The sequence below is a fragment of the Callithrix jacchus genome, chromosome 15 (assembly GCF_049354715.1).
Source record: "Callithrix jacchus isolate 240 chromosome 15, calJac240_pri, whole genome shotgun sequence".
In the NCBI taxonomy this organism is placed as follows: domain Eukaryota; kingdom Metazoa; phylum Chordata; class Mammalia; order Primates; family Cebidae; genus Callithrix; species Callithrix jacchus.
Genome location: NC_133516.1, coordinates 36,153,059 through 36,173,849, shown reverse-complemented (window position 1 = coordinate 36,173,849; position 20,791 = coordinate 36,153,059). Strand labels below are relative to the sequence as shown.

Here is a 20,791-nt window from a genome sequence, read left to right as displayed (position 1 = left end):
CCAGTAAACCAGGAAGAAATGGATAAATTCTTAGACACTTGTACTCTACTAAGACTAAACCAGGAAGAAGGTGAAACCCTGAATAGACCAATAACAAGGGCTGAAGTAGAGGCAGCAATCAATAGCCTACCAACCAAAAAAAGTTGAGCTCCAGACGGGTTCACAGCCGAATTCTACCAGACGTACAAAGAGGAGCTGGTTCCATTCCTTCTGAAACTGTATCAAACAATACAAAAGGAGGGAATCCTCTCTAACTCATTTTATGAGACCAACATCATCCTGATACCAAAACCAGGCAGGGACTCAACTAAAAAAGAAAACTTCAGGCCAATATCCATGATGAACATTGATGCAAAAATCTTCAATAAAATACTGGCAAACAGATTGCAACAGCACATCAAGAAGCTTATTCATCACAACCAAGTAGGCTTTATCCGGGGATGCAAGGCTGGTTCAACATATGCAAATCTGTAAATGTCATCCATCACGTAAACGGAACCAAAAACAAAAGCTAAGTTTTTTCCCACAAATCTAATTGTCCCACTGGGCAATTAGGATCTCATATTAACTTCCTAGATTGAAGGGATGTAGGAAGGCCCAGAACCAATTCCATTCTCACTACACAGCAGAGTTAGTCTCTAATGAAAAGCCAAAGGATTCATGATAAAATGATAATCCACAAGAAAAATCACCTTGGTCAATTACAAAAGGCAGTTCACTGAAATCATAAAGATGAAAACAGAGAGGCTATTTAAAAACCTCTCTTTACAGAAACATAATTTTAGGAGAAACTCACTTTACAGCTAGCATAACTAAGACTGGGAGAAAGGATATAGCTTATCTTCCTACATGGGTATTTGGTCCAAAGACCCAGCGTTCCTGTAACGTGGATTCATTTTTCTCTTCCTGGCAGCATTTCCAGGTGTGGAAGGACTAAAATAACACAGGCCACTATTTTTTATTTTAACAGTCTACTTTAACTAAAACTACTGATGTCTTCTTGCTGCAACAGGATTTTGGTGGAATGCCCGCTTCTCTGCATTTTCTAGTTTATTTCATTTTATGCCAGATATGTGACATTATCCAGACACTTGTTTAGTTATTTAAAATGGAATAGTAGTATGCCAGAGTTTCTCCCACAAGTCAGCAAATAATAATAATAGTTTTGCTCAAGGGATGTTAAATAGCAGAGTACCTCACTGCTATGAAGATTTTATTACTTTTTACTTTTTTTTAACTTAACATTATCACTAAGTATTAAAAGCTCTACTCATTTGACTCTAATCACCAGCAGGGTTGGTCTATTTCCGGAGCTCCAAGACCCTGCAAGTCTCACATTAGGAGCTTCGACTCCCTTCTACAACATGTTATTAAGAAGGGGAATAACAATGAGAGAATTTCAAACTAGTCTTTGCCCAGAGATTGACAGCAACATCATCAGCCTTAAAAGAACTGCTGAGAACACATGGACACAGGGAGGGGAGCATCACACACTGGGGTCTGTTGTGGGGGAATAGCAGAGGGACAGCGAGGGGTAGGGAGGTTGGGGAGGGATAACATGGGGAGAAATGCCAGATGTAGATGAGGGGGGGATGGAGGCAGCAAACCATATTGCTATGTATATACCTATGCAACAATCCTGCATGTTCTGCACATGTACCCCAGAACCTAAAGTGCAATTATATATATATATATATATATATATATATATATACACACACACACACACACACACACATATATGAAAGAACTCCTGAGAGGTTCTGGTGCAGCAGCTGGCATAAAAGAGCAACCACACTCCCTAAAAGGACTGTTCTGTTGCACCCCCCACCCCAACCTCCACCTCCCATTTTCCAAATCAACATTTCCCCAAAGTAAAAGGGACTTACCCTACTATTACTATAACAAAATCCAGTAAATTCCATCCATTCCTAACATAAGCATTAGGATGTAGCAATAATCCATATGCTATAATCTTCAAAAATGTCTCGACTGTAAAAATAATCAGGAAGGCATATTCTACTTTTTCCTGTGGAGAAAAACAAAGAAACATGCCAAAAAAAGTAGGGGCAGGGGAGGAAGAGGAGACAGAAAAAGGAACAGAGATTAGAATCAACATCTTAGACATATAAGCATTTTCTTCCAAGCAAAGTTTAATTATGAGAAACGGAACAATTACACCGCCCCTGGGCCAGGAAGGCATTTACATTCTAACGCTGAATTTCTCATAAGCAACTAAGTGCACAGCACTTTTCGTTCCAGGCTGCATGACTGCATTTTCCACCTGCCCCAATGAGTGTGCAATGAGTCTGCTTAGGACATAATGGGCATGTTTGTTATTTGCACACATTTGCAAACTGCAGCCTGTCTTCCTCCTGAGGTTGCCAAATCAGGCCCAGAAAAGCACAAGGGTACAACAGAGATTCTAACAGTGGCTTTGAACAGAATGTCCTCCGGAAGAAATGAAGATGCATCTGTTTTGACCCTCTCTTCCACTTGGGTTTATGTCTGACTTCAAAGTCAGAGTCAGCTTTGTCACTGAGCAGCAAGGTGACCTTGGCCAAGTCCCTCCCCTCCGCTGGACATAGGTTTCTGCATCCGTACAGTAAGGGAAGAGAATTCAGGGTGGCAAACACCCTGCCTCCTTACTGGCATGCCACCTCTCCTGGCTGACCTTGTGACAGGTCACCATGTGCTTTCCCAGGAAACCCGGGTTCAGCATCTGACCCTTTCTCTTGTACATGTCCCAGCAGCCATGCCCATCTGACTGCCACAGATCTCACAGGTACCGCCCATGGGCTAAATGACTCATAGAACCTTTCCAGTGCCAACCCGTGAAACTCCATGAGCTTTAGAAAATGTGTCAATCAGCAAGTCTAAAAACTATGTCTCTTTCCTCTTTCATAAATGTTTTCTTTATATGGCTTTAGTTTCACTAGAAATAGGGACAGACAGAGATGTGTGTATTAACTTTCCAAGAGGCATTCCCAGGCGTGAAGCTACTTAAAGTAACATCAGTAACTGTAACTTTTCAATATAAAATATAAAGTCCCATACTAAAATGAGTGAGACCTGAAACATTACCAACATCTCAGAGAAATGGAGGTCATGAAATTCACTCATTAAAATGCGTAGTGCAAGAAGTCAAAATAAATAAGGCTCAGGAAACACTTATGTGAACACCCCTTCTAAATGACAGGCACTGTACCAGGAGCCAAAAAAATGTCCCCACTATGGTACCTATCATTTAGTCTGCTGTGTGGGGGGGGGGGGCGGGGTGTGGAGGGGAAAGTTTCTAATGTACACACAGAGAATTTCTCAAGAGTCATAAAAGTAGTACCTGACAAGAGCGATTTTGTATCTTCAATCCTCTGATCAGGCCAAAGGTTTAGTCTACTTCTCCCCACCCCCTCCTTCTCACCACTAATTCCAGGGGGGAAAAACACATTGCTGTGTTATATGTGATCACTATTATAGATATATTTTATGCAATACACAAATGCATATTTTTAAAGAAATTTTACGTTTCTGAATAATTTTTTCACAAACATGTTTTAAAACACAAATTTTAAGATGATACTCATAAGGCTGACCCTTTGAAGGACTGTTAACTGTTAACTGTTTGCTTGCAGAAGCCCCAACACTCTCGTACATTTACCTCATTTACATGGGAGCCTTGCCTGTGCCGCCCCTGGGCTCTGGCCATTTGCTGCCAGAATGGCTGCCCTCCTGTCACCAGCCGTGCCAAGCAGAACTTCCCTTTGTCGTGCCACAGGTGTCCTCCCTCTTGACTACCAGGGGAACCATGCAGCCATGGCCGTACATCCCAGCCTTCGCCCCATTCTCCACTCTTTGCTGGTCATGTAAAAGCCAGTTCATCAGGGCTTCCTCCCAAGGACATGGCGGTTGTAGTTCTTGCCATTTCTAAACACCTGCCCTCCAGAGCTCCCTTTGCTCCTCAGAACACCATTACAACAGTCTAGTGAATGAACTGTTTCTTTGTTTTTGTTTTTGAGAATAAGCCAGCATCAGTGTGTTTATAATTTAATTTAGAAAGGTTAGCTCATCCCCAACCTCCACACTCATACCCCCTCCATACCTTCAGACCAGTGCTGTTCTTAGCCAGCTCATCCCATGCCCCTATGCCTTCTTCCCCCATGCCCTTCACACTGCTACATGAGTTGCCAGGCTTTGAGCTACAAGGATGCCCTTCCTTTCTTGCTGTCCAGATTCCCTGTCACCTGGTTCCCCGCCACGTCCCCCAGGGGAGTGCTCCCTCAGGAGGCATGCAGGGCGTGGCTCTTGGAGGAAACAATGGCTGGCCCACTCACACCACTGTGGTATTCTGAGGAGCAAGGACCGGCGTTGCCACTGGATAGGGAGAAAGATCCAGGAAGGCCTCAATGAGGCTGTAACTTTAACTCTGAAAGCTCAAAGAAAAAGGGACTCTGTTACTTTAACCAGAGGCAAAAATCCCTGAAAATGCCAACCCACTGTACTCACATGAGACCCTGACCACCAAACGCAGACTGTCAATATGCTTGAGACTTAGAGTTCTAAGGGAACCAGAGAAGCTAAAAACAGCACACTGATTTTACAATTCATCCCTTTTTATCCTTGCTGCTTTATTTACTAGGCCAGACAGAAAAAAAAAAAAAGCTTTTGCTGCCATCAATATTCATAGCAGTTACATTCCTACGTCAAGACAGTACACTATACTTCACAGCAGAAAAACAAGGCAGAGAACAGACAGTACACCTCCCAAACACAGCTTGTTTTTCCTCTTTGGCTTTTGTCTAGAAGTAATTTTGCCACAGTAACACAAGGGCCATTAGTATAAATTAATCGTTTAACATTCTTTTTCCTTCTCCTTTGCCCTCTCCCCGCTTCTTTTTAAAGAATTTGGTTTCTCTTTCCAAAATCCTTAGTGAATTATTTGATGGAACTCTTTACAGGAAACACAAACTTCCTTTAACACAATTCTTTATTACAGAGATTTTACCATGTGTCAACTGAACTGTGGCTTGGAGGGCAGGCAGAGCAGTTTATCTGGAAGCCAGTGCCATCCTGGTCCTCAATCCTGCCACTAAAAAGGAATCCCATGAAACAGGTATAGCTCCACATTCAACAAACTATTATTTTTAAATCTTGCAAAACATCGTTCGGGAGGAGTGGGATATTTGCTTGACAAAATGATTGTTCATTTGAGAAAAAGAATGTTGAATTTGCAATTTGAAAAGGAAGCCAACAAGAAAGTCAGGTTTGTCACCAAGCAGGTGAGGCGGGACGGTGGGCCCAGCCAAGGCAGCTGGGTAAGAGATGACACATAGAAGACACTGAGTCTGTGGCCACAAGAGATGGAAACACAAGGGAAGAAGCACTATCAAGGATGAGAGACTGGGATGGCAGAAGAAGGGGTCGGAAGGAACTCTCTAGAACCAGACATGAAATGAGGCGTCCCCCGTACAAAAGACCCGAGCAGGAGCTGTACCTTAATAGCCCTTCGCCAGGTTCAATCAGAAGAGTAAATGATCCCTGCATCTCATCCCCCACTGTGTGCCAGGCACTCAGTCACCCACCAGCAGGGATTTCCTCTCTCTGGTAGGAGATCCTGAGTGGGCAGGGCCTGCCAAACCTCTCTTTAGAAAACAACCACCAGATAGGTCGGGCGCGGTGGCTCACGCCTGTAATCCCAGCACTTTGGGAGGCCAAGGTGGATGGATCATGAGGTCAAGAGATCGAGACCATCCTGGTCAACATGGTGAAACCCTGTCTCTACTAAAAATACAAAAAATTAGCTGGGCATGGTGGCGCGTGCCTGTAATCCCAGCTACTCAGGAGGCTGAGGCAGGAGAATTGCCTGAATCCAGGAGGCAGAGGTTGCGGTGAGCCGAGATCACGCCATTGCACTCCAGCCTGGGTAACGAGTGAAACTCCGTCTCAAAAAAAAAAAAAAAAAGAAAGAAAAGAAAACAACCACCAGAAACTACCCTATAGATGGATGGAAGTCCCCCTGACAAGAACACAAGCCACCAGAGAAACAAAGGCTCAAATCTAATTCTGAAACCCAAGGTATCTTCTGTAAACAGTGAAATTTCACCAACAGGACCGGCTCTAAACCAAGTCTCTAAACTAGTTAATAATCTCTAAAATCAGTTAATGCTACACAGCATCTTGAGAAACAAGAACTGTCAACCAGCAGGAGGTGGGAGATGCCAGAATCCTTTATTAGACTTGGTACTGTCCTTTCCTATTTTAAGAATCTTCTTATTAGTGTGTTGTGGTATGAATGCTTGTCCATCTATTCCTGAGCAGCTGCATCCTCCTCAGCAAAGCCAGATCCTTGTCCTTCCAGAGCTCCCAAGCTGCTGTCAAAAGGTGAATGAAGGCTTAATGCAGCTAGCTAAGAGTCACTTCTCTGTTCTGCTCTTCCACCCATGTGGTCCAAGACATTGGTAAGATTACATCCTGCCAGAAATCCCCCTCACCCACTGACACCTTCTATCACTTCTATGCCCTGCCAGTGCCCTGCGATCCTGGGTTCCCTACTGAAAGCAACCTTCTCTTTCTGTCTTTAACTCTAGCATCTAGGTGTATATCAGACATGTGTAAGATATTCATAGGTGCTACTAGAAAGCAGAGGAGAAAAACAAAATGAAGGAATACAGCTATAGATCTAGACACGTAGGGGCTGCTACAGCAGGAGGTTTTGTGATCCTAGCATATGTATAAAAAAAAGACACACAGGATATCTATGTATGCATGTTTCTAAGTTAACATAAACCCTTTTTATCTTCCTATCTTTTTTTCTTTTTTTAAAGATGGGGTTTCACAATATTGGCCAGGCTGGTCTCGAACTCCTGACCTCAAGTGATCCACCCACCTTGGCTTCCCAAAGTACTGGGATTACAGGCATGAGCCACCACACCTGGCCAAACCCTTTTTAGAACAAGCCTGAAATAAACAGTCAAACTGCTGAGACAACAGCTGATCTCAGTATCTCATCTGGCCTCCCCTGCTATCCCAACCTGCAGCTCTTTGGTTAAGGACCTCATCCTTTCATCTTTCCCTAGCTGCTGCTTCCAACTTTCCCACCTCTCCTCCGTAAGAGCGCTTCACCCCAAGTCATGGGCCAACCTGCTCCCTCCTACACATGCCAGCTGTCTTCCCACCTCCATGTCTTTGCCCTCCCTGCTTTACCCACCTAGAGTGCTTGCCCCATGTATGTGAACTTCCCTATTCTGATGAATGAGCATAGAGCTCTGTGATACAGGGCCAAAAACGCACCCAGTGTGGTTGAATGCAAGGAACACAGGGCCTGGAACCATATATCTGATTTCTGTTAGTCCCAGTTCAACCACTGATTCATGCTGTGGCCCTAGGCCACGGTGGAACCATTCCACATCCTGTTTCTTTCTTTCTAAAATGGTCTTCCCATCCCCATTTCTCATCAGACTAAGCTCTGCTTGCCCTTCAAGGCTCATCTTAAATGACACTTCCTCAGCACAACCTCTACTGACCTCCCAGACAAAATTAGAGCCTGCTGTTACACGCTGTCAAAGCCCATTATACTTCTTCATAGACCTAATTCACAATATAAATTTAAATTTTTAAAAATTACCTCTTTAATGGAGAGCCAAGAAATAAATACAGGCATTTATGGTCAACACATCTTTGACAGAGGTGCCAAGAACACACAGTGGGGAAAGAATAGTCTCTTCAATAACCAGTGTGGTAAAACTAGGCATCCACATGTAGAGGAATGAAATCAGACCCTTACCTCACTCCATATACAAAAATCAGCTCAAAATGGATCAAAGACTTAAACATTAAGACCTAAAACAGTGAAAGTACTAGAGAAAAACACAGAGTGAAAGATTCTTGAAATTAGTCAGGGCAAAGACTTCTCAGATATGAGCCCATAAGCACTGGAAACATAAGCAAAAATAAACAAATGGGACATCAAACTAAAATGCTTCCACACAACAAAGGGAAAATCATCAGAATAAAGAGACAACCTATGAAATGGGAGAAAATATTTTTAAACCATTCATTTGATAAAGGGTTAATATTGAAAACAGATAAGGAACTCAACTCAATTGCAAGAAAACAACGTGATTTTAAAATGGGCAAAGGACTTGAATGGACATTTCTCAAAAGAAGATGTACAAATGGGCAACAGATACATGAAAAAGTACTCAACATCAATAATCATCAAGGAAATGTAGATTAAAACCACAATGAACCATCATCTCCCATCCATTAGAATGGCTGTTTTCAAAAAGACAAATGGTAAGTGTTGGCAAAGATACAGAGAAGAGGGAAGCTTTGTACGCTGTCGGTAGGAACATAAATTAGTACTGCCACTATGGAAGACAGTTATAGACGGTCTTCTAAAAATTAAGAGTAGAACTATCACATAAGGCAGTGATCCTACTTCTGAAAATATATATACAAAGGAAATAAAATCAGTATGTCAAAGAAATGTCTGCCACTCCCATGTTCTTTATAACATTATTTATAACAGCTAAGACATGGAATTGGCCTCCATGTTCATCAATGGATGTGTGGGTAAAGAAAATGTGGTATAACACAATGAAATACTATTCAGCCTTTAAAAAGAAGGAAATCTTGTCATTGCAGTAACACGGGTGAACCTAGAGGACACTATGCTAAGCTAAACAAGCCAAGCACAGAAAGGCAAATACTGCAAGACCTCACTTATATGAGTGGTCTAAAAAAGTTGAATTCACAGAAGCAGAGAGGAAAATGATGATTGCCAGAGGTGGGAGTCAGAGAGACTGGGAAGATGCTGGTCAACATATACACAATTTCCAAGTATACAAAAGTCAGATAGAGTAAGTTGAGGAGATCTATTGTACGACATAGTGGCTATAGTTACAACAATGTATTGTATATTTGGAAAATTGCTAAGAGTACATTTTAAATGTTCTCATCACAAAAAAGAAGCACATGAGGTAACAGATATGTCAATTAGCTTAATTTAGCCATTCCACAGCATATGCATATATCAAAACATCATGTTGTACACCCTAATTATGTAGCTATTTGTCAATTTTTAAAAATTACCTCTTTAATATTTATCTCCCCCAATAAATTATCATTTCTTTAATTCCAGAGATCATTTCTATTTCATGCATCATTGCATTCCCAAGGCCTGTCACAAAAACAGATATTCAGCATTTATCAATGAATAAATAAATGGGCAAAATGAGAGGTTTTGACCAACTATTATTAAATGTCCCTTCCCAATAAGAAGTTCTACGATACCAGGGCCTCCTCTGTTCCAGGAAAATGTCCATGAGATGTCAGGGAAAGGCTCAGCACAGTCACCTGCTCCCTCATCATGGCCCTCCCTGCTCTGGGCAGGGTGTTCCAACCAGAAAAAGAGCCTGAACAAAGGCAAGGCAAGCTGTTCAGGGTGAATAGCGGTCCACGTGGCTAGAGCACAAGGTGTGAGAACAGGTGGGAACAGGAGGGAGAGGCCACAGGGACACAGTGGAGGGCAGACACAAAGGGCCCCAGGTGCCACCAAACAGGGTTTGGTCTCCTTTTCTCATGTGTGAAATGAATAGACTAAATCAGATGATCTCTTCCAGCTGGAAAACAGCAATTGTCTATGACCTGACAAGCTAAGTCCAAGCACAGGCTCCACAGAGAGGCTCTGTGAGGACCCAGAGCTCCGGGGGAAGAACTGAACAGGCAAGTGCAGGAAGAACTGAGAGCAGTGGCTGCCTTTTCAACTGGCTGAGTTCCTTGAGGGCATTGTGCACATTCAGGCTGGGCTTGCTGAGACACGCTCTCATTCACCACCCTACACGTTTCAGGAAGTGACCCAGGGGAGCCTCAGAGCTATCACACAGCTTCTAAACGCTGATTCAACCTCTAGTAAAACTTTGCTGGGTAGGCCACAGGAGGCTGCTGGGCAGGCAGGCCTCAGCTCAGAGATGTTTGGCTGCAAACAAAGGTCATTTTTCCCCTGCAGGTATTAATAAAGTAAGCACTTAGAGGAACTCCGACGGGTACTTGAACGCCACATTTACATGAAGAAACTGGCTACAACGGTCGGTTTGCCTTCATTTTCCTTCACCTTTGGTTTAAAAGTACACATTTTATGTGACATTTGTGTCCCCCAAGTCTAATGCTAGCCTTGACAGCTGTGTTGCCCTGTTTGACACATTCACCCTTTTCGGTTCCTTCATCCATAAAACAGGGACCAACATTCTTACTTTGCCTTGCCCACCAGGGTTATGGTAAACGCCAGATTAAGTAACAGGCAGGTAGAGCTGTGCAAACTATAAAGCACCTCACAACAAAAGGCTCGCCCTGACCAAGGACAGGCAAGACAGCTCCCCAACCTGTGAGTGCACTTCTCCCTGTGGATGCAGCCTCTCTGAATAGGTTTCTCCCGAGATCCATGACAGTCCAGGGACCCCACAATTGCCCAGATGGGGTAAGGCCCCTACCCAAGATGCTGTCTAGAATGTGCCCAGGGATGACAAATGGAGGTGGCCAGCAGGGTGGCCTGGTGGACCACTGTCTGGAGCCCAGCTTCAAGGACACGTTGTCTGTGGGAAGAGGGCGGCAGCATGCCTGGGGCAGCAGAGGCTGGCAGGGAGCTCTCTTCCTCCCACGCAGAGCAAAGGTAGCATCTGCTTTGCTGCCAAGACTAGAACAGTTAGCCTGGATGGCAATGATGTTCGTAATGGTAGCCTTACCACCTGGCAAAACTCCAAGGGTAACAGCACCCTGACCTTCTCCCAGGAACTGCTCCATTCCCACTCTCAGCCCAAGGGCACTAGGAGTTGGCATATAGCCAAGTTTACTGGTCTGGGGATAGGCATATGCCCCAACCCACACCAACCAGGCCCAAGGAGGGCAAGTCAGGGGCTTTCCCTGCAGCAACTAGGTAAGGAGTTCTATTGTTGGCTGGATTCAGCCCTGAGAGGCCACAAGCCTAGCGATACCAGTGGGACATCGAGATGAAGAGCTAACACCAAGGGAAGCCAGGCCGAAAAATGAAGAAAAAGTGTGCCAGCCAGCCAGCAAAACTCAGAAGCAAGTACATGGCCCTGACGCCACTGTGTGCGCCCCTGGATCAAGTTGGGCCTGCAGTCACAAATCCCCTCCCTCCCCTCCCCATTCGGGCTTTTCAGTTATAGAAGCCACTAAGGTAAGCCAGTTTGGGTTCAGTTTTTGTCACTTGCAAATGAAGGCGTCCCAGCTAAATCTTAATACAATGGGGGGGTGGTGGAGCTGTAGGATCATTCCACATCTCTAAAAGGTTGAGGTATCTGAGAGAGAATCTTCAGTAGCTCCTCATTTCTCAAGAGACAACTTCTTTGAGGATTCGCTCTGACCCACAGGCCGAGGTGGTTCCCCATACACAGGACCTCCGGGCCTGTAAGTCACTGCCTCTGGGAAGTCACCTAGGCTCAGCTTTCCAAATTCACTCCTTTAATCTTGCCCATTCTTTTTTGCAATCTTCAGTTTCAAGTGGTTTCCTGTGCTCTGCAAACTCTTGTAAACTCAATGCTTCAGACTTGCCTGGCTTCCCATCCTGTGCATCCCAGGGACATGGACTCTGAGCTCCTTTGGCAGAGGGTACATTCTATGCCTGGCAGCCTTCACACCCAGCTTCGCCTCTAAGGCACTGCCCACTTCCACCCCATCTGACGTGGCAGTTCAGGGACTCTATTTCGGTTTTATTCAACACCATTCACTGGGTATCTGTTCCACACCAGACACGATCCTGAGCATCAGGGATTCAAAGATGGCTAAAATACTGTTCACGTCCTCAAGGAGGATGGCAGGTAATACATAAAAATTTCAGGACAGCAGAAGACAACAATCCAAGCTCAAACAGAGTACTAGGAGTCTCCTTTGGGCCGGAGAGGACAGAGCAGCTAATCGTGTCCGGAGCATCTGGGAAAGCTTCTTGAGAAGCACGGGACTGCATCACATCTAAATTCCTCCATTTGGCATCCCCGAGGACCTCTGCGATCTGTCTACACTCAACCTACCAACAACCAACTGATACCTGTCTCGGCTCCAGCGAGGACAGCGCCCCGCCCCACCTGATACTCCTTCCTCGGCCACGCGTCTCCAGTCCCTCAGCTTCCACAATTCCTGCATATCTGCATACTCACTGGAAGGTACGGTCTTCACAGCTGCTCTTCTCCAAGACTGAAAGCACTTCTGTTTGTCTAAATCCTGCTTCAACCTTGAAGGGAAGACTAAGGAGTTTCATTTCCTCTGAGAATCATTTTCCTGACTTTTGGAAGCCTAATGTACTTAGCAGGTGAACCAATGATCACCACATGCCTGCTGCCTCTGCCCACCACCCTGCACCATAGCAGACATTCCCACTGGTCATCAGGCAGCACTCTTCCTCCCTCCTGGCACCCTGAGGCAGTGTCACATGTTGCACCTCTCAGGCATCACCCACTGGGTGGAGCTGGCATCCAAGTTGAAACTGTTAGTCATTCAGAGCTAAAAATTATACCACATGTTTGACATGTAATCACGAAAGTAACTCATATCAGCCAGGCGCAGTTGCTCATACCTGTAATCCCAGCACTTTGGAAGACCAAGACAGGTGGATCACAAGGTCAAGAGATCAAGACGATTCTGGCCAACATGGTGAAACCCCGTCTCTACTAAAAATAGAAAAATTAGCTGGGCGTGTTGGCATATGCCTGTAGTCCCAGCTACCTGGGAGGCTGAGGCAGAAGAATCACTTGAACCCAGGAGGTGGAGGTTGCAGTGAGCCGAGATTGCACCACTGCACTGCAGCCTGGTGACAGAGTGGAACTCTGTCTCAAAAAAAAAAAAAAAAAAAAAAAAAAAAAAAACTAAAACAGTAACTCCTATCAATAAACACTTGAGAACCAACAACTACGCACAAGAGGAGAGAACGGTTGGGAAGGTGAACCTACTGATACATTGTCTTGTATCATTTGCAGTTTGTCAGTGCCTTGAGGATGAGAGCCATTCCATCTACCTCTGCAGAATCCCCTCACAGTATCGAAGCAGAGGACTGGGCACTTTGCCTCAGCAGAGTCCAAGAACCCATCATCTACACAAAAGGAAAACCAGAGCCATGATCTCAGGCTACACTTCGCAGCAATCCCTGTAATCCCAACTACTCAGGAGGCTGAGGCATGAGAATTGTTTGAACCCAGGAGGCAGAGGTTGCAATGAGCTGATATCATGCCACCGCACTCCAGTGAGTGGGCAATAGTGTGAGACTCTGCGAGAAAAAAAAAAATGAATGAACATTTCAAAATGGCAGGAACTGGTAAGTTTAAAATGGAACACTTTCATTTTGACCAGCACGCAGTCATTCCTTTTCTCCATTAACAGAGATAAAGAAAAGCTTTTCAAATCTGTATATGGTTAAACTGACTGACATCTGAGTTAAAAATGAAATCTCAGCCGGGCACAGGGGCTCACGCCTATAATCCCAACGCTTCGGGAGGCTGAGGCAGGCGAGTTGCTTGAGGCCAGGAGTTGGAGACCAACTTTGCCAACATGGTGAAACTGCATCTCTACTAAAAATACAAAAAATTAGCCGAGCGTGGTGGCACATGCCTATAGTCCCAGCTACTCAGGAGGCTGAGGCAGAATTGCTTGAACCCGGGAGGCAGAGGTTGCAGTGAGCTGAGACTGCACCACTGCACTCCAGCCTGGGCGATAAAGCAAGACTCCATCTCAAAATAAATACATAAATAAATAATTCTCAAACATGTTTCAGATGACATACATGCATGCCTGGGAGTTACAACCTATTTATTACTGCTCACTAACATTAAAAAAAAAAAAAAGTTGAAAAACACAACTCTATAAACCAATAAACTGTAGCCAGCCCTGGACACCAGTGGTGGTAAATATTAACTCTTGCTCTCACGCTCACTCATATACACTCTCTCCCTCTACCACATACACATCCACAAAAACCCTTTAAAGGTACTTAAAGAGCCTATAACCATATGCAGAGTCAAACACCCAAGAAGCAAACCCAATGATCAGAAAGAGCTACCCCAGAAGTGATGGGGATGGAGGCCCATTTCCAGTGGCCAGTTTCCAGATCAAGAACAGACTCTCCAGGTAAGGAAATGGAGACTCAGGCGGGGTTGGGCAGTTTCCTGCCTGTCGTGAGATATCAAATGGGGCTATTTTGGGAGGCAGTGATCTCGAGGATTATCTGACAATGAAGAGAGGAAAATGGGTGGAACCAGGTTGCAAGTTTACATGGGAAGGAAGAATGCCTGTACTTGCAATGGAACATGGATAGCAGAAGGCAGGATGGAGTAGGAAAAAGCATCCAACTGAAGACTACGACTCACAAATCCAGAGCGCCCCAATCAGAAGGCACGCCAGAGACCCAACAGCACTGTCTTCCCGGAGCTGGAGAGGCTGAAACCCAGAGAGAGAAAGGGCAGCCCCTGCAGTTGGAGCACCTGCAGGCAGGAAAAGCTTCAAATACCTGCGAGCTGGACAGAAAAAAAAGGGAAGGTGCCCAGCAAACTTTATCCTCACAAGCCACCCATCTCCCCTGATCCCCTCCAAATCCAGATAGGAAATGGCTAATTGAAAAAATACAAAATACCTGACTGGGACAAGAAGCAAAATGACAGCCCACCCACCAGTACCCCCTCCCAACCCAAAGCCTGGGGCAGTAGGTCAGACAGAAGAGAAGCAGGGCAGGGCAGCATGAGGAATGCCAAGTCCTGGGCCAGACTTGTTCCCACCCAATCTGCAGTCTGTAGGCCCAGAAGGGTCCACAGAAACTGTGCGTCACGTGTATCCTCCGATGGGCATGGGGGCTGCTTGCAGTCAGGTTCACACACACCTCTTAGCTAAAACAGGGCTGTCAGAGTAAAAGACACCTGTAACTCACAGGGTGAAATTGGGGGAGGGTTTCTTCTCAGCTTCTTTGTGGCAAAGGGTGGTCAATAAAGGATAAAAGCCCTTTGCTCTTTGAGCAGGGTCTACAGAGCCCAAGGCTGTAATTTTTTTTCTTTTTTTCAGATCTGATTATTCCCATTGTAAGAGGCTGTAATTTTTGATGCATGTTTTTGTATCCTCATCCACTAAATGAAATGAATTCTTCCCTCAGCATTCTTGAGACAGTGAAGAGATCTCCCAAAACGAAAATCTTAAGAAAGCCCAAGACTGCCTGCCCTCCAGGCAGCCATGAGGATGATGAAGAGCAGTCCAATTCCTGGTTCTGCCCTTCTCCAGCCCTGTGGCCCTAGGCAAAGCCCTGAACATCTCCAAGCAGTGGTCTCCTCATCCTTTCAATGGGCACAACAGCACCAACTTTCTGGAATTGAAGATTGATACTGATGGTGGGAATGCCTGGCACATGGTTTGTACCCAGCACCTGCTGTCACTGTGGTGCTTGTGTTGTGAGTGGTACACAGAGGGGTCTCCATGAGCTCTCACCCAGGGGTACCTCTTAAAAACCAAGGGCTGGGGGGTTCTAGGAAGTTGAGACATCCTGCTCAGCTTCACTTTACATTCCCACAATGTGAAGGACCAAGGGGACACACCACCAAGCAGGCGCGTGCACGCGCGCACACACACACACACACACACACACAAGTAGAAATAGTATTGAAGACTCGGAAAACACCAGCAAAATCCTATACAAAAACAAGTACCTCGAAATCACAGCCATGGAAGTCCTGTTGGCCAGCTGAAAGCTCAAAACCACATCTGTCCTGTTAATTCAGGTACAGGCAGATGCTTTTTTAATGGTTTCATAATTATTGAGAACAATCATCATTTTAATAATGATTCATGTTAGAAAAGGCAACAGGCTCCATCACCACTGCCTCAATTCGAAATTCATTAACACTCTGTAACCAACTGAAATCATTACATTTGAGCCCTATACTTCATAAACTTATCTTCTAAGGGGATGGTCAAGCTACTTGATTTCTATAGCCTGTATTTTAAAGCTGCCTTTCTATGTGAGTATAGTTTACCGTCCATAGTTACTCCCTATAAATTGAGGCACACTCAAATCACCTTGAGAATCTGAACATGAAGGGCCCAAGAAAGCTTAACCAGCTAAATAGACGCTATTTTCTAAATGTCTAGGTTTATTATTTATAAAACATCCTAGTGAGACAAAATGGAGCAAACAAATATAGGTCTTTCTTTAATTACAGTAATGTTGGTGAATCAGATCTCAAATGTCTGGAAATTACTACTTTCTACAACTTGTGATTCTGCTCAAAGCCAAACTTAAAAAACCCAAATCTAGAACAAATAGCTTAACTATATCATCCAGTCTTACACTTTTTACAACCCAGGCCTAGCAGGGTACAGATATGGGACAGGATTACCTCTGATTACCAGTAAAGGGCAAATAGGTGGGTTCTGAAAAGCATCTCTGAGGAGCCAACACTGTACTAGTTTCCTATTAACTTTTTAAAACCAGACATCCAGGAAATCAAGAGGAGGCAAGCTGAAATTGAGCCGGATGACTTCCTGGCTACCAGTTTGTCCTAAGCTGGAGAGCACAGTCAATATGGAAGCAATTTGGGTTCAAAATCCCCACTTGGTCTAGCTCTATCACCTTGGGCAAGCACTCTGTGGTTGTTTTTGTTTTTTTTTTTTTTGAAACAGGGTCTCTGTCACCCAGGCTGAAGTGTAATGGTGCAATCTCAGCTCACTGCCACCTCTGCCTCCCAGGTTCCAACAATTCTTCAGCCTCAGCCTCCCAAGGCCCGGCTTTTTTTTTTTTTTTTTTTTTTTTGGTAAAGATGGGGTTTTGCCATGTTGCCTATGCTGGTCTTGAACTCCTGAGCTCAAAATAATCCTCCCACCTCAGCCTCCCAAAGTGCTGGGATCACAGGCATGAGCCACTACACCCAGCCTCCTGCTTTGGTCTGCTACTCATTGAAAGCATTGTTAAAAGGAGTATGTGAGATAATGTACAATGCTCAGCACATAGTATACACACAATAGTTGTTATTATACAGGCGTATCTCATTTTATTGCACTTTACATTTTGTTGGGCTTCACAGACGATGCATTTTTTGTAAATTGAACGTCTATGGCAATGCTGCATCAAGCAGGTCTATTAGTGCCATTTTTCTAGCAGTAAGTGCTCACTTTGTGTCTCTGTGTCATATTTTGGTAATTCTTGTGATTTTTTTTTTTTTTTTTGACAGAGTCGCTGTCACCCAGGCTGGAGTGCAGTGGTGTGATCTCAGCTCACTGCAACCTCCACCTCAAGGTTCAAGCGATTCTCCTGCCTTAGCCTCCCAAGTAGCTGGGATTACAGGTGCATGCCACCATGCCTGGCTAATTTTTTGTATTTTCAGTAGAGACAGGATTTCACCATGTTAGCCAGGATGGTCTTGATCTCCTGACCTTGTGATCCACCTGCCTCAGCCTCCCAAAGTGCTGGTATTACAGGCGTGAGTCGCCAGGCCCGGCCTCTCGTGATATTTCAAACTTTTTCATTATTACCGTATCTGGCATGATGATCTATGATCACTTATCCTTGATGCTACTATTGTAATTGTTCCTGGAGACACCACAAACTGTGCCCATAGAAGACTGTGAATTTAACTGATAAATATATGTGTTCTGACTGCTCCACCAACCAGCTGTTCCCCATCTCTCTCTCTCTGTCCTTGGGCTTCCATATTCCCTAAGAAACAATTACATGGAAATTAGACCAATTAATAACCCTACAATAGCCTCTCAGTAGTCAAGTGACAGGAAGAGTCGCATGTCTCTCACTGTAAATCACAAACTAGAAATGATTAAGCTTAGTGAGGAAGGCATGTTCAAAGCAGAGACAGGCTGAAAGCCAGGCCATTCATAGCAAACCAATAGCCAAGTCATGAATGCAAAGCCAAAGTACTTGAAGGAAATTAGAAGTGTTACTCCAGTGAACACATGAGAAGAAAGTGAAACTATTTTCAGGGTCTGGACAGAAGATCAAACCAGCCCATTCCCTTATGCCAAAGTCTAATCCAGAGCAAGGCCCTAACTCTCTTAAATTCTATAAAGGCTGAAGAAGCTGCAGAAGAAAAGTTGGAAGCTAGCGGGGCTTGGTCCATGAGTTTTAAGAAGAGCCACCATCTCCATAACATACAAGTAAAAGGCGAAGCAGCAAGTGCTGATAAGGAAGCTGTAGCACGTTCTCCAGAAGATCTAAGATCACTGATACAGGTGGTGACACTAAACAACAGATCTTCATGTAGATAAGGCAGCCTTCTATTGGAAGATGATGTCATCAAGGATTTTTCTAGCTAGAGAGGGGAATGCCTGGCTTCAAAGCTTCAATGGACAGGCTGACACTCTCATTAGGGGCTAATGCAGCTGGTGGTTTTAAGTTGAAGCCAATACTCCCTTATCATTCTGAAAATCCTAGGGCCCTTAAGAATGATGCTAAATATGCTCTGCTTGTGCTCTATAAATGAACAGCAAAGGCTGAGTGATAGCACCCCTGTTTATAGCATGGCTGACTGAATATTTCAAGCCCCCTATTGAAACCTACTGCTCAGAAGAAAACTCCTTTCAAAATATTACTGCTCACTGACAATGCACCTGATCACCCAAGAACTCTGATGGAGATCCACAGGAGATTAATGTTTTCATGCCTGCTGATACAACATACATTCTGCAGCCCATGAATCAAGGAGTAATTTTGACTCCAAAAAGCCTTATGGTTTAAGGAATATGTTTTATAAGGCTCCAGCTGCCATAGATAGCAATCCCTCTAATGGATCTGGGCAAAGTATATTGAAAACCTCTAGGAGGAATTCATCATTCTAGATGTCATTAAGAACATTTGTGATTCACTGAAGAAAGTCAATATTTCAATATTAGGAGTTTGGAAGAAGTTTATTCCAACCCTCATGGATGACTTTGAGGGGTTCAAGACTTCACTGGAGGAAGGCACTGTAGACATGGTGGAAATAGCAAAGAATATGAATCAGAAGTGAAGACTGAAGGTGGAAATGAATTGCTGCAATCTCATGATAAAACTTGAATGAATGAGCGGTTGCTGCTTATGGATGAGGAAAGAAAGTGGTTTCCTGATATGGAATCTACTCCTGGTGAAAATTGTTGAGATGAAACAGAGCGTTCAGAATATTACATAAACTTAGTTGATAAAGCAGTGGCAGGGTTCGAGAGGATCGACTCTGGTTTTGAGAGAAGTTCTACTGTGGGTAAAATACAGTCAAACAGCATCCCAGGCTACAGAGAAATCTTTCATGTAAGGAAGAATCTATCAGTGTGGCAAACTTCCTTGTTGTTCTAAGAAATTGCCACAGCCGCCCCAGCCTTCAGCAACCACTACTGTGATTGGTCAGCAGCCATCAACACCAAGGCAAGACCCCTTACCAGCAAAAAGATTATGACATGCTGAAGGCTCAGATATCATTAGCATTTTTAGTAATAAAGTATTTTCAATTAAGGTGTGTACATTTTTTTAGACATAATGCTATTGGACACTTAACAGACTACAGCATAGTGTAGACATAACTTTCATATGCACTGGGAAACAAGAACATTTGTGTGACTCACTTTGTTGTAAATATTTGCTTTATTATGGTAACAACAGAACCAACTGTGTCTCCAAGGTATGCCTGTTTGAGCCATTGAGGGTAGAAGCTCGGGTCTTGACCTGTTTTCCAACACTGCAGAAGCTCTCAGATTTCCTTCTAACCAACTTGTCAGTTGAACTGGCATTCTTTGTTCCCTATGGCTAAAAGGTGATGACTAATGCCCAAGCTGTGCTGAACTCTCATGACTTCTTGGTTAATTTCTAGAGAGCTTCACATTTTTGTTCCCCAAGAGTTGAGCTATTTGCTCACCAGGAGTTGGTGGTTGGTTCCCAAGTTTGTCAGTTGGATTTGTAACTACCTAAATTAATTAAATACTGCCTTAAATAATGATATATGAGTGCAAAAGAAAGAGTTGTTGCTTCCAAAACACCAGGCCTAATCCACTGGAAGTACTGGATCAGCAATGTGCTACAGGTTTTATTGTTGAATCAGATATGAATGTGCAACAAAAAAGATAAAGAAAAAAACATTGACATTTAGAATTGCTCTCAGCTTTCTTCTCCTGGATCTTTAAGCTCTTATTCTATCATTAAATAAGATGCAACTGGAAATTGTGGACACATTGTAGGTGTAGCCTGTGCAAGCAAGAAAGTGGATATGCTGATCAGTAGATACATAATAAAACAAAAGCAAAACCTGTGGCCCTACTTCATCAGACTGGCAAATAATTGTCCAGTCATATATTCAGGTTAAAATAATCTTTCAAAGGTGTCATATCTTTTTAAATGAGCCTCCCTGTAACTGACTTTTTAAAGCAACCAACCTATCAGGTCAAAGATAAGGACAGGTGCTGCAGGAGGCCAGTGAGAGTCATCAGGGCTTACTTTGTCCTCAGTTCCCTCCCGAAGTCCAGCATTTAACCATGCTTGCCATGAGCCTGTCTCTAGAAACGGATGAGTGCAAATACACTGTCAGTGGGCAATGCAATATGTATTTAAACAAATATCACATTGTCCTTACGATGACTTTCGAATGCACTGGCAGACTAAGTAGCAAGTGCCACAATTTCTACATTGGAGCTCAAAGTGGTGACCTTTCTGAAGCTGCATGCTATGTCACCAACCTCTGTTAGTGGGCCAGTGTGCGGTGAAATGGTGTGCAGCAGCAGCAGCATTGTGCATTGAGGGAGAGAAAGGAAAGAAGGGAGGGAATGTGTGTGAGCATGA

At 44.1% G+C, this 20,791-nt stretch overlaps 1 protein-coding gene across 49 annotated transcripts in view; it reads right to left on the bottom strand.

Annotated features, from left to right (window-relative positions):
* Positions 1 to 20,791, bottom strand: part of CACNA1D (calcium voltage-gated channel subunit alpha1 D) — a 322,332-nt gene that overhangs the window by 166,725 nt on the left and 134,816 nt on the right. For 48 of the 49 annotated variants that reach the window (XR_013527364.1, XM_078351159.1, XM_078351167.1 and 45 more), the window contains one exon: positions 1,890 to 2,029. Coding sequence is in view for 46 of the 49 variants with exons in the window: in XM_078351159.1 (XP_078207285.1) it covers positions 1,890 to 2,029 (140 nt within the window). In the remaining 3 variants the exon portion in view is untranslated. Of the gene's footprint in view, positions 1 to 1,889; positions 2,031 to 20,791 lie in introns of those variants that run through there. The other variant, XM_078351184.1, reaches the window with a different exon arrangement.